This window comes from Lithobates pipiens, unplaced genomic scaffold, assembly GCF_037356315.1.
Source record: "Lithobates pipiens isolate NorthernLeopardFrog02 unplaced genomic scaffold, aLitPip1_a1.2 Scaffold_13, whole genome shotgun sequence".
Taxonomy (NCBI): domain Eukaryota; kingdom Metazoa; phylum Chordata; class Amphibia; order Anura; family Ranidae; genus Lithobates; species Lithobates pipiens.
In genome coordinates, this window is record NW_027507718.1 from 355,912,162 (window position 1) to 355,925,921 (window position 13,760).

Consider the following 13,760-nt stretch of genomic DNA (forward strand, 5'->3'; position numbering starts at 1 on the left):
CCTTATTTCTGTACTCCTGGGCTTAATAAGCATTAAACCTTTGCTAGTGTGGGGGCCTCCATAGCAAAGGTATTTTTTCCCAGCCCGGAGTTCATCTTTAAACATATATAGGAGATCAATTTAATTGCAAAACTTGAGGATTAGACCACCAAAGGAAAGATACAAAGTGAAGCTATAGAAACAGGGTAGATTCACTACTAATTCCTAGCTAAGACTGTGCCAGAAAGTTTGATTTATTTCTCTAAAGCTTTTGTTAGTACTTGAATGACCTCTTTGTTAGATTGGAATGCATTTGTTCTGTGCAGAAGAATATCTCTCTTTCTTATTTTTTTCTTTTTAAGTTTTTATAGATCATCAGCATTACGTGGTTGCTACATCTTATCAATTTTGATTTTCTTTCTTACTAAACATTATTTAGAAGTTATTGTATTAACCGCTACAGCCCCAGAAGATTGTATCCCTTTCCTGACCAGAGCATTTTTGGCGATTTGGCACTGCGTTGCTTTAACTGACAATGGTGCGGTCGTGCAACGTTGCACCGAAACCAAATTGACGTCCTTTTTTCCCAAAAATAGAGCTTTCTTTTGGTGGTATTTTATCACCTCTGCAGTTTTTATTTTTTGCGCTATAAACAAAAAAAGGGCAACAATTTGGAAAAAAAACACATTATTTTTTTACTTTTTGCTATAATAAATATCCCCAAAAAATATATAAAAATGTTTTTTTTTTCTCAGTTTAGGCTGATACGTATTTTTCTTCATATTTTTGGTAAAAAAAATAGCAGTAAGCATTTATTGATTGGTTTGCGCAAAAGTTATAGCATCTACAAAATAGGGGATAGTTTTATGGCATTTTTATTAATATTTTTTTTTACTAGTAATGGTGGCGATCAGCGATTTTTATCATGACTGCGACATTATGGCGGACATGTCGGACAATTCTGACACATTTTTGGGACCATTGGCATTAATACAGCGATCAGTGCTATTAAAATTGCATTGATTACTGTAAAAATGTCACTGGCAGTGAAGGGGTTAACACTAGTGGGCAGTGAAGAGGTTAATGTGTGTCCTAGTACATGTTCTAACTGAAGGGTGGATGGGACTGTGAAGGAAACTCTGTATGAACAGACGATCTGTCAGTTCACTCCTCAGAGAACCGGAAACTGTGTGTTTACACACACAGCTCCCAGTTCTCTGTGTGCCCCGAGCAATTGTGGGAGCCCATCGGTGATCAAGATTGGTAGGCACTTGCATCTGCTCGGAGCGAGCGGGGGCATGAAAGCACCCCCTAGTGGCCGTTATGTTGTTGCAAGCCCAGCCATGTTGCCGTAGTACAACTGCAGTGGCTGGTTGGCTAGTGGTTAATAAGTCCTAGGATAAACTCACCCCCTCCCTGTTTGCTCTGTTCTGACAGAAAAATGGAATTTCAATTAGAAAGAGAACATTGTAAGATCATAAGTAGATCACAAGCTTAATAATAGCATGCAATTCCAAGCTGCAGTTTCCAAAGTGAGCAAAGTCCTTTCTTGTATTAAAAAAGGTATGGACTCCAAAGAGCCCCTGTACAAATCATTAGTAAGACCTCATCTGGAATATGCAGTTCAGTTTTGGGTACCAGTTCTCAAAAAGGACATCAGGGAACTGGAGAAAGTACAGAGAAGGGCAACCAAACTGATAAGAGGCATGGAGAAGCTGAGATATGAGGAAAAGTTAGAGGAACTAAATGTATTCTCTCTTGAGAAGAGGAGATTAAGGGGGGATATGATCCACATCTACAAATACATAAGAGATCCATATAATGAACTTGGTGTTGAGTCATTCACTTTAAGGTCATCACAGAGGACACGGGGGCATTCTTTACGTCTAGAGGAAAAGTGATTTAATCTCCAAATATGGAAATGTTTCTTCACAGTAAGAGCTGTGAAAATGTGGAATGGACTCCCTGCAGAAGTAGTTCTGGACAGCTCAGTAGATTGCTTTGAAAAGGTCTGGATTGTTTCCTAAATGTACATAATATATCTGGGTAGCAACAATTATAGGTAAAGGTGATCTAGGGAATATCCAATTAACTCTCGGGGAATCAGGAAGGAATTTTGTCCCCTGCTGTAGCAAATTGGATCATGCTTTGCTGAGGTTTTTCGCCTTCCTCTGGATCAACTGTTGGTAGAGGATTGAGTGTATGGGATGTTTTTAATTTTTGTTTGTTTTTTTATTGGTTGATCTAGATGGACTTGTGTCTTTTTTCAACCTGAATAACTGTGTAACTATCTAAAAGTAAACAGCTATTGATATAAATATACAGTATAGTATTCGGCTGACCTGGTGTTCCTAATTTCCAGGAACAGTTTCCACTTTAAGGAGGCTGTCTTCTAATAAAAAGAGTCCCTGGAAAAGGAGCTGTGTGGTATTTTGCTATAGAAACATATTTTTTTTTAAGTTTAACCACTTCAATACAGGGCACTTAAACACCTTCCTGCCCAGACCAATTTTGAGCTTTCAGCGCTGTCGCACTTTGAATGACAATTGCGCGGTCATGCTACACTGTACCCAAATGAAATTTTTATCATTTTTTTCCCACAAATAGAGCTTTCTTTTGGTGGTATTTGATCACCTCTGCGGTTTTTATTTTTTGTGCTACAAATAAAAAAATACCGAAAATTTTTAAAAAAATATGTTTTTTTTTTGTTTCAGTTTCAAAACTTTGTAAATAAGTACGTTTTCTCCTTCACGGATGGGCACTGATGGGGCTACACTGATGGGCACTGATAAGGCGGCACTGATGGGCACCAATGAAGTGGCACTGATGAGGTGGCATTGATGGACACTGATAGGCGGCACTGATAGGCGACACTGATAGGTGACACGGATGGGTGACACGGATGGACACTGATAGGTGGCACAAATTGGCACTGATAGCTGGCACGGATTGGCATGGATGGGTGGCACATATGGGCATGGGTAGGTGGCACAGATGGGCATGGGTAGGCGGCACAGATGGGCATGGGTGGGCACTGATAGGCGGCACAGGTGGGCACTGATAGGCGGCACAGGTGGGCAGATGATTGGATGATGGAAGTCAGCAAACCTTCACCTCATTCACTAAGCTAGGGAACTTTCAAAGTCAACAGTCGATTTGCCTTTAGTAAAGCAATGCCTCTTCTTCAATAAAGGTTTCTTTCCTTTTTAACATAATTTATTGAGAATGATACAATACAAGATAATAATGCAAGTTTTAACATTGTATAGGGCTATCAAACTTGAATAAAGGAACTTTCAATAAAGGTTTCTTATCTTCATGTTCAGAACCTTCTTCTGCTGGATACTGTGATGTATAAACTCCCTTGCATGTGCACGAGACCTACATCATCCTGCAATGCCAGTCATGACGGCTGAAGATGCAGAACCTGATAAAAATTGGGTAGAAGATGTTGGCTCTGGAGAGGAAGCTAGCAGATCTCCAATCAGTGGACAGGCAGTAAATATAGTTCTGCTTCAAGGTGTGAACGTATTTATAACATTTGTCTCTTGTTTTCTTACTTTCTATACTTATGTCAATGGTAATAAAACTGTTGTTTTCCTACCGTGTCATTGTATTGAACTGAGTGTTTTCTGGGCACGCTGCCTAGATCTCTATTAGTTAACCAACATTTGAAGCTGTGAAATGCCATGCTAAAATGTTTAAACCACACAGACAGAAAAGTAAACTGATTTCCCTTGCTATCTCTCATTTTAATGCTTTTGACACCACTAACTTGCATCTGTTCACCAGGCAAAGTAAAAAACAAAGAAAATGAAAAGACGTACCTTTGTTGCTTGTCACTTCATGATGTCTCTCTTGCTAAAATAAAGTATAAAAAAAGAATGTTAGGCTTATAAAAAATAAATATTGTTTATGTATATTTACATTTATGCTCATACAGTAATGCCCCATAGACACGGTCAGATTTTCCGATGGAAAATGTGCGATTGGATCATGTTGCCGGAAAATCCGACTGTGTGTGGGCTCCATCTGACTTTTTCCGTCAGATTTTCTGACGCACAAAGTTTGAGAGCAGGATCTAAAATTTTCCGACAACAAGATCTGATCACATAAATTCTGATCATGTGTATACATTTCCGATGGACAAAGTGCCACGCATGCTCAGAATAAACTAAGAGACAAAAGTCCGACCATGTGGATGGGGCATTACTCTTTAGTTCAGCTGTAGAAAATACTCATATCCACTGCATTGTAAAATTATTAGTATTCTAGGGTAAAACTTACCAACGCCTGTCCAACCAACCCCTGTCTGGCAAGTGTTTAACCTCCCTGGCAGGCAAGAAGAGGCATATCAAAGTTTCGTATCTGGGTTTTATAGGCAAATATGCCTTTTCAACCAGCTACCCTAATCGCATACACATACATGTTTTACTATCAAAGCACTGTCGCTGGTATTGTAAAACAAAGTAATAGAGCTTATCTTAAAAAATGTTGAACAGTCTTTTGGCACCATTTTAAATTTAAACTTTCAGATATCTGGGTATATAATGCAGCTACCTCTAGTGAAAAGTATCTGTCAAAATGATTGCGAGATCCATATATGGAGTAAAGACAATTACAATTACTTAGAAATCTTTCAATACACAAGTTCAGTTTGACTTTGCAACCTATTCCCTACAAAGCTTCCTTATTGGTTAGTCTATGTCCCCATCCCAGTTAAACTCAAAAAGAGGCCACAGCTTGAAACACCTAGGTATTTGATGGTTTTCATTAAGAGAATCCCATCAAAGATATGGGTGCTATTGCTTTTTCTACTTTTTAAATTAAACTTATTGTTTTGTTTTTGTTTTTTTGCTAATTTATTTCAATAAAAATCCCATGCCAATAGACTCAAATGGGCTCTTCAGTCATTTTTTTCAACTTTACATCTATTAAATCTTCTGCCCTTGTTGTTTTAACTTTGAATAGTAAACATTTTTTTTTTCTGCCAGTAAATACCTTACAATATACAGCCCACTTCCTGTTTCTTGCCTGGTCATTAACCTAGGCTTATGACATCATGCACAACTCTCTCTCTCACTCTCGTGAGAGTTTGCTAGGAAGGAAGTACAGAATCACAGTATGTATAAAACAATATGCAAAGTGGTTGGAGGGAAGCTTCAGAATGGCAAAAATGTGTTTATTACAAATTATATGAGCAGACTGAAGTTCCTCTTTAAGTTAGCAATTGATGGTTAGTATATTTTTTTGTTCATCCAGCTGACTGAATAAAAAAAAAAATGAATAGCTTCCACACAAGGTAGATGGAGGAATCACAATTGAAATGAATGTAACATTTTTTTCCTTAACACTTTTAGTAATTTACTTATTTGAGGGATTGGGGTTAACAGGATTGAGGTATTGGGGTAAGAGGGAAACACAGCTGTTTGAATTCAATAAGTTAAATATAAATTTTTAGATAGTCACATATTAAATAACACTTTTTGGGTTATCTGATTAAAGGATTAGGTCAAGGGGAATTGAGTTATCAGGCTAAGAGGGATACATTGAATTAGGGTGGAACAGGAGGGTAGGCGGCGTATCGTGCAATCCCACAGAGACCCACTCCTTAATATTTGATTAATTTTAAATTTATTTTAGGAGCACTGGGATAATGAGATTGGGGATCCCCCCCCCCCTCTAAAAACTGTAAAAGTTGGATGTTAGGAGTGGGGAATTTTAGAGTAAGAATCATAGACCTAATAAGGTATGATTGTTTTATATTTTAGGAATGCTAAATGTTAAATGTAATGTGTGTAGGTGTTATGTAAATATTTAATGTATATGGCTGTATTTTTATATGTTGAGTTTTTTGAACGTTATGTAGTTTGTTGTTCATTCTGTCTGTTTTTTTTTTAAATATTTTATTTAAAAAAAGAGTTTTAAATGAAAGTAATGTAACATTCAAGGAAATCAAGGGTCGTGTATTTTTCTTTTTAGAACAACATGTAAATCTACATGAGAACTGGATAATGAAAATTGAGCTTCAACTTGTATACAAGGTGTCTATTAAGCCCAAGAAGTATACTTAGTAATGTGTTTGCACCATATAGCACCACTTGAACAGGGCATTTTACAGTTGGTGCAACTACAATGAAGGGTTCACTAAAACTGGGGAGGAAGTCTGAGTTGCATGAGAAATTAGTACACATGACAGTCAAACAAAGAGTTGTGCCTACAATAGGTGTTCTAGCCTTGGGACCTCTATACAGAAAAAAACAATGAGAAGTATGTCTGGAGATTGTATCAACCCCAGACATGTGAAAAAAAAATTATTTGATGCAGATGAAAGTAAGGTACTATTCAAGGAAACCAGGGGGTATTTATTTTTCATTTCAACTGATATACAAGGATTCTATTGAGCCAAACAGGTATACCTAGTAAAGTGTTTGCATTATATATCACCACTTAAAAATGAACAGGGAATTTTGCTACTGCAAGCAGGCAAACCTACCTCCCTCTAACTGGAAGAACATTAAAATACAGTACAGAACCCTCAATCTTACATGTAATTGGTGAACCTACAATAAAGGGTTCATCACAAGAAGTCTGCACTGCATGTAAAATAAATACATAATAAGGGGGGAAGTTGCCTTTGGGTCCTCTATACAAATATAAAAAACAAAAAACAAAGAAAAGCTTGCCTGGAGATTTTATCAACCTTGATAAAGGTCCTGCATCCATGTGGAAAAAAATATTTGATAACAGCTGAAATTAATGTAATATTCAAAGAAATCAAGGAATATTTATTTATTTTTCATTTCAGAACGAAAAGTAAATCTACATGAGGACTGGATAATGAAAAGTGACTAAACAAATAACTGAATAGTCAGGTCAAGGTTATGAGGACAGATTATAGCTGATGCTTTGGATATATTTAGCTATGAACAAAGAAGATTAAGTTGTTGCGTGATAACTGTGTTTGAGATTTTAGAGGGAACTGTTGCAGCAAATCATCAGTTTGCATGTCTTCCTGTTGTATTTAAGAAAAATAAAAACAACCGTTTAAACATACTGTATATTTCCAAGGTTGTTAATGTTAGTTTAACTGTATCTTTGAGAAGGGCAATGTGTCAAGATTGTAATCAATGTTTTCATTGCAGTTGCACAGTACTATTTTTTTTTTTATATTGTCCCACAGAGATATTAATGGGACGCTATTATAAAATGTCACGTGTAGGCAGTGTGATTCTTTCGTTTATTCAGTTTATTTCTCCACTGCTGCCTTATGAATTGTTGCTCAAACAATAATCATACTTTTAACTTTCATCCATAGATTTTGTGTAATAAATCAGTCATGATTTGGATCAGTAGGTGACTTTAGCTTGCCTTAAGCCCCATACACACTATCAGATTTTCTGCAGATTTTTTCCTTCAGATTTACCAAAACCATGTAGTGCAAGGGCCTGCCTGATTGAATACAAATTGAAACTCCTAAGTTTTGACCTCATATTATATGGTTTTGGTAAATCTGATGGAAAAAATCTGCAGAAAATCTGATAGTGTGTATGGGGCTTTAAAGTAAATCAGTACTTTGGCCATGCATGCACATCAGTATGTTTGTTTTGACCCTTTTGTTTTTTATTTTTGATATGCATGTTAAAATTGAATTTTTGGCCTAAACATTACCTAAAACCGCCTAAATTGTATATATTTTCTGAATGCAGAGAACCTGTAAAATAAAAGATGGTAGTTAAAAATGTTATGTTATCAAACCTATGTTTTCAGTACACTCAATTTAATTGTAGTGCACAGTAACATAGTACGATTTTTTTTTTTGTGAACGTTAAAATATGTTTATATGTTTATATATGAGTAAATAGAATGTCTAGAGCCTGAAAAAGGTGATCAGGCAGCTCCACAGCTGCTCAGCTCACCTTTACCAGAAAGTCTAGAACCTGAGAAAAAAATTAATAAATAATAATAAAAAAAAAAATATATATATATATATATATATATATATATATATATATATATATATATATATATATATATATATATATATACATAAATAAAACAAGCTAATGGTTGCTATTGCATTCCATTTAGACAGCTTAATGGGGTGGAAGGGGAGCAAAGAAAACTTGAAAATGTGCTGGGGAGTGGACATCATTGTAAACCTATTGTTTTGATCTGCATGGAAAAAACAAGGGATAACTTTAATTAATAAATGTATCATTATACAAGTGCCTTAAAGTGATTCTAAAGGCAGAAGTTTTTTTCCTCTTAATGAATTCTATGCATTAAGGTAAAAAATCTTCTGGGTGCAGTCCCCCTTATACTTACCCGAGCCCAATATTGATTTAGCAAGCTGCATGAGAGCAGTGGCTCTGCCAGGAATCTCTCTCCTCACTGGTTCACACAGCAGTGGAAGCCATTGGCCCCTACTGTTGTCAATAACAACTAGTGAGCCAATGAGGATAGGGCAGGAGGTAGGGTCAAGCAGCACTCTGTGTGTGAATGGACAATGCAAGAGTTTTGATATTAGGGGCACTCAGCAAGGGGGGAGCTAGGACCACTGGTGGGGGACCCAAAAAGAACAGGATTGGGGATGCTCTGTGCAAAACCATTGCACAAGGCATGTAAGTATGACATATATATATATATATATATATATATATATATATATATATATATATATATATATATATATATTAGGTTTGGATAGACTATGGAAGGGTTAAAATTGTAATTTTTTTTTCAAATGTTTTATTGGGAACATTTCATTTCCATTTTGAACCTGTAGCCCCAACAATGTAAGAAATAAAAACCCCTAAATGTGGGTGTTATTAGTCTTTTGTCACTAGTCACTAGTGTCCTTATTGAAAGATTTCCGCTCTGTTCCTGTTCTGGTGACAACTGCTAATGCAGAGAAAGTGAATTCCCCTAGAGGGGACACAGACAGCAAATAAAACTTGACATTCTTGGAAACCCTTCCCCACTCTAGATAATGTAAACTTATGTCTTTTGTCATCCTAATGAATTGTGTATCTCTATTTTTAAGTAAAAAGGGTTTTGGCTTAAGATACACTTTAAAGTTGACCATCAACCTCTGTTAAATGTATACTCTAAGATTGGATGGTAAAATTATCAACCTTTTTGCCGTGCTTGCAGAGGTTCTTGAAAGAATAGAGGAACCCTATATACAGTATAAGTCTATTGAATGCTGTTGTGAAAGAAGTATAGGGGATCAATTGATGACATCCTTTGAATATATTTAGTTGCTTGACTGCCTGTTGCTTTAAATACCTTACGTCATAAACATAAGATAAGACTTATGCCGCATACACACGATCGGACATTGATGGGACATTCTGACAAAAAAATCCATGGATTTTTTTTTTTTTGGCTCAAACTTGTCTTGCATACACATGGTCACACAAAGTTGGTCGGGAATTGCAAAGGTCAAGAGCGTGGTGGCGTACAACACATACGATGAGTCAAGAAAAATGAAGTTCAATAGCCAGTGCTCCTCTTCTGCTTGATTCTGAGCATGCGTGGAACTATGTGTGTTGGAATTGTGTACACACGATTGAAATTTCCGGCAATGGATTTATTTGTCGGAAAATATGAGAATCAGATCTCAAATTTTGTGTGACTGAAATTCCGATGGAAAATGTCTGATGGAGCCTACACACGATCAGAATTTATGACAAAAAGCTCTCATCGAACATTTTCCGTCGAAAATATGACCGTGTTTACGGGGAATAAGTTTGATGTAATAAAGCTGAATTAAAAAAGCCAAAGATGAGAAAAATTGCAAGCAGCAACTTGTGAAATCTAAACATAAAACAGGAGATACGTCAAGACCCTGTCCATGCACAAGAGAAGTGTAATACATAACATTTTTGAAACTAATAATTTACTGGCCTCTTAAGACTGTACAACACAAGTCAAAGATAAAAAATGGCGCTAGTTGTAGAATAAATGGCACTCGTTTTCAAACCATTCAGCTTTTCACTCTGTACTATTAAATAGGAATCCAGATGTCCTACTTGGAATTTCAAACATCCAGAGTGAAAATGGAAGTCTTTAATCACAGCTAGTTCTAGCATTCATTTACAATAACACCAAGCACATGAAAAATCTTTTCTGTTGCAGAAGCTTGATTATTATAAACTTTAAAGCTTAATTGATGAATGTGAGGTATATATTTTCTCAAACATGAAGCTGTCTCTTTTAACAAGACAATTGCAGGCACTAATTAGATAAACAACTTCCTATTTTGTTGCTTTGTCTAGCTTTAAATTGGCCATTGACAGTGAAGACAGTCATTAGAAAGCTCAATTGCTTGCTGGTGATGACCTATGAAGTTGTTTCAAGGGAGGATAAAACAAAGGAAAACCAATATAACTATGCATTTTAACCTTTAATAAATGGCTAGATAAAACATTATGCTGAAATTAATTTTATTAGTATAAATTATACAGGTTTCTGAATGAAACGGGCATGTTGCTTTTGCAAATACCACAAATATGTTAAAAATTTGAATAAAAAAAAAAGAAGGCCCAGTTGCTACCATTATGCCCCATACACAGGATCGGACTTTCCGACAATAAAACTGTGGATTCTTATTCGAAGGATGTTGGCTCCAACTTGTCTTGCATAAACACGGTCACACAAATGTTGGCCAACAATTACGAACGTAGTGACGTACAAGACATAAGTGAGATCTCCATTATGAACGCTAGTTATATCTCCGGTTCGTAGTTGATTCCGGAGTATGTGTGGACTTTTGTCTGATGGACTTGTGTACACACGATCAGAAAGTCTGACAACAAACATTTGTTGGCGGAAAATTTGAGAACCTGCTAGCCAAAGTTTGACAGCAAATGTGTGATGGAGCGCACACACGGTTGGACTTTCCGCCAACAAGCTTACATCCAACATTTGTTGTCAGAAATTCAGATCGTGTGAACGGGGCATTATTTTCAAAAACACCAGCACACTACACTCTTGCATATGACTCCCTGCTGCTCTTTTACTATTAATATAAATGGGCTGGGTTGGAAAATAGATCTTAAGACTTTTGGATATCAGCTTAATCTTCCTCAGGGGCCTATATTTATATTAATCACTTAAGTCCCAGAGCATTTTTTTTTCGTGGCAATGTTCGAGTTTCACAAATGATAACTTTTAGCATATGTATTCTACCCCAATATATTATGCACTGTTTTTTGGGACAGACAGCGCTTTAATTTTGCAGAAAGGTTGACCATAGCAGAGTGGACTGTAGTAGCTGTAGTAGTATGGACTAACATGACTGCAGCAGACTTGACTGTAGGGACTGTAGCAAATTAAACTGAAGTGATATATTATATATATTCTTGATGTTTATCAATAACTAATAATCATTATAATAATTATGAATAATTATTAAAAATAAGAGAACAAATTAATCTTCTTTGTTTTTTTTTCACAGTACTATTTTCATTAGCAGACTCTTGGATGTGGTCCCTTATCATCCCCTCCAATAGTTTACATACTATTGATGTTAGGCTGACTGGTACCATGTTTGTTTTTTTGCTAATTAGCTGGTACTATTCTAGTCTTTAAGCTGTCCCTAAAAATTAGGAATAACAGTATGGCTTTGTTACTGGTGTAACCCATCTGGTACTGATGACTTTTTCACATGGCATTTTTCAAGTCTCTTTTAAACACCGGCTTCTGTTCACCACAAGAGTATATTCCCTCATGGATGGTGGCCCTTAGGCCCTATGATTCCAGCTGGGACTAACTCTCTTATTAGCTTGAGGTATTTAAAGGAGTATATGCAAACAGTGTATGTATATAGTTATAAACTGATTGAAATGAGATCTGATTGTATTTTCTAGTTTCAAAGAACCTGATGAAGTTGGGGTCAATATCCACAAAATGTGGCGTAATCATTGCATTTATTTTACCCATCTAGACTGAGATTGGTCTCATATTCATCCTTTAGGTTAAGGGGTCTGTAGCACACACCCACTATCAATTTACTGTTTGTTTCTTCTTTTTGAAGCTTCAACCACATCTTCCTCCTCTCTTGCCCCATTAGCAATGTCATCCCTTATGTTCAAATTGCTCTTGACATATAGGTACATTCCTCCTTGTCTTCTACCTACTTAGGCCCTCCAATACAGTTGCAAGTCATTTATGTAAACTGTCAAACAGATTTTTGATATTACCACAATGTCAAAATCCCTCCCCCTGTATCAACAATTTCAGTTCTTCAATTTTATCAACCAAACTTCTAACAAAAGTGAAAATGCCTTTAATATGGTATAAGAGCATGTCAGTTTCTCCTTGATTGTTCTAAATCTGCAAAAGGATTCTGCCAATTTTGCCCACATTAGCACCCTCTGACCCTTGTTCACTGCCAGATATAATGTCCTCTGAAGTGATTAACAGCATTTCCTTCTTTATCCCAGAGCAACTGGGAGGCACGGGAGTGAATCTTTAATTCTAGCATTTGTGTAAAAAGAAAAACAATGATGATAGCTGTTAAGACTATAAGAAGGGGACAATATTTAAAAATCTATTTAGAATTGCAATTGCTTACTAAGGTATGAAAAGCACATGTGTCAAAGAAAGGAGTAGTGGCAAAGTAACCATACAATGTGGTCTTGGAAGAAATAAGGCAGTTTAAGTTTAATTATTTAGCATTACAAATTCAAGAAGTAGCATATAAAATAATGAACATTCAAAGGCCATCAGGTGTATGCATGTTTGTTACCCACAGCTAAATCTGTAATTTTCTGTCAGTGACTTTTTTTTTACAAATGCATTTTCCTTTAAATTGCATTCAACTTGAATTTGAGATCAGTCTAAGATGTTTAGGAAACCATTCAGAGCTTTTTGACAGGTGCATTTGACCTGCAGTTGATCTCATTCAGATTTGCAGTTGACCTTCTTCTGAACAGTTTGAAGCCGCTTTTGCATTTCAATTGAATTGTATAGAGAGACGTGCAGACTGACATGTCAAAAACATGTCAACATAGGCCCTATGTAATATCAGAACACATAGTTACATTGTTAGATTTAAAAAAAGGCCAATATCAATTTTTTGATGCATTTCCTTACATGAAAAGTGATTGCAATCTAACTGATATAACAAAACATCAAAACATTGAAGAAAAAGGTATTTTGATTCCAGATACACCACCATCCGGTTGGTGTATGTTCGTATACTAAACCTAGTATAGATTATCAGTGAATAGCCACATGCATGCTGTAAAAATTTTGCATCTCACCAAGCATGTTTAGCAAATCATGTAAGATCATACTTTAGTCGTTTGCCTGGTTTGGGGGTCCTTTGATGCATATAAAACAGGTAAAACAGGCCCTATGTGTTTGCAATCGGCCTTCCCAATTACAGTCAAACTCATCCACTGCAAACACCGACAGTACAGTACCTTGCACAAGTATTCAACCCCCCTTGGCATTTTTCGTGCTTTGTTACCTCACAACCTGGAATTAACATGGAATGTTTGAGGATTTGCATCATTTAATTTACAGAAAATGCCCACAACTTTGAAGATTTTTTTTTTTTTTTTTACTTTTTTTTTTTTTTTTTTTTAAATCAATGTGCATAACTTTTCACCCCCCTAAAGGCAATACTTTGTAGAGCCACCTTTTGCAGCTATCACAGCTCCAAGTCACTTTGCATAAGTCTCTATGAGCTTGTCACATCTTACCATTGATATTTTTGCCCATTCCTCCTTGAAAAATTGCTCCAGCTCCTTCAAGTTGGATGATTT

General features: G+C 36.2%; 1 protein-coding gene across 4 annotated transcripts in view; it reads right to left on the reverse strand.

Annotated features, from left to right (window-relative positions):
- The window catches only part of FSTL5 (follistatin like 5), an 808,279-nt gene that overhangs the window by 565,300 nt on the left and 229,219 nt on the right, over window positions 1–13,760 (reverse strand). For all 4 annotated transcript variants that reach the window (XM_077477144.1, XM_077477141.1, XM_077477142.1 and 1 more), the window contains exon 3: window positions 3,807–3,840. In XM_077477144.1, coding sequence (XP_077333270.1) covers window positions 3,807–3,840 — 34 coding nt within the window. The remainder of the gene's footprint in view (window positions 1–3,806; window positions 3,841–13,760) is intronic.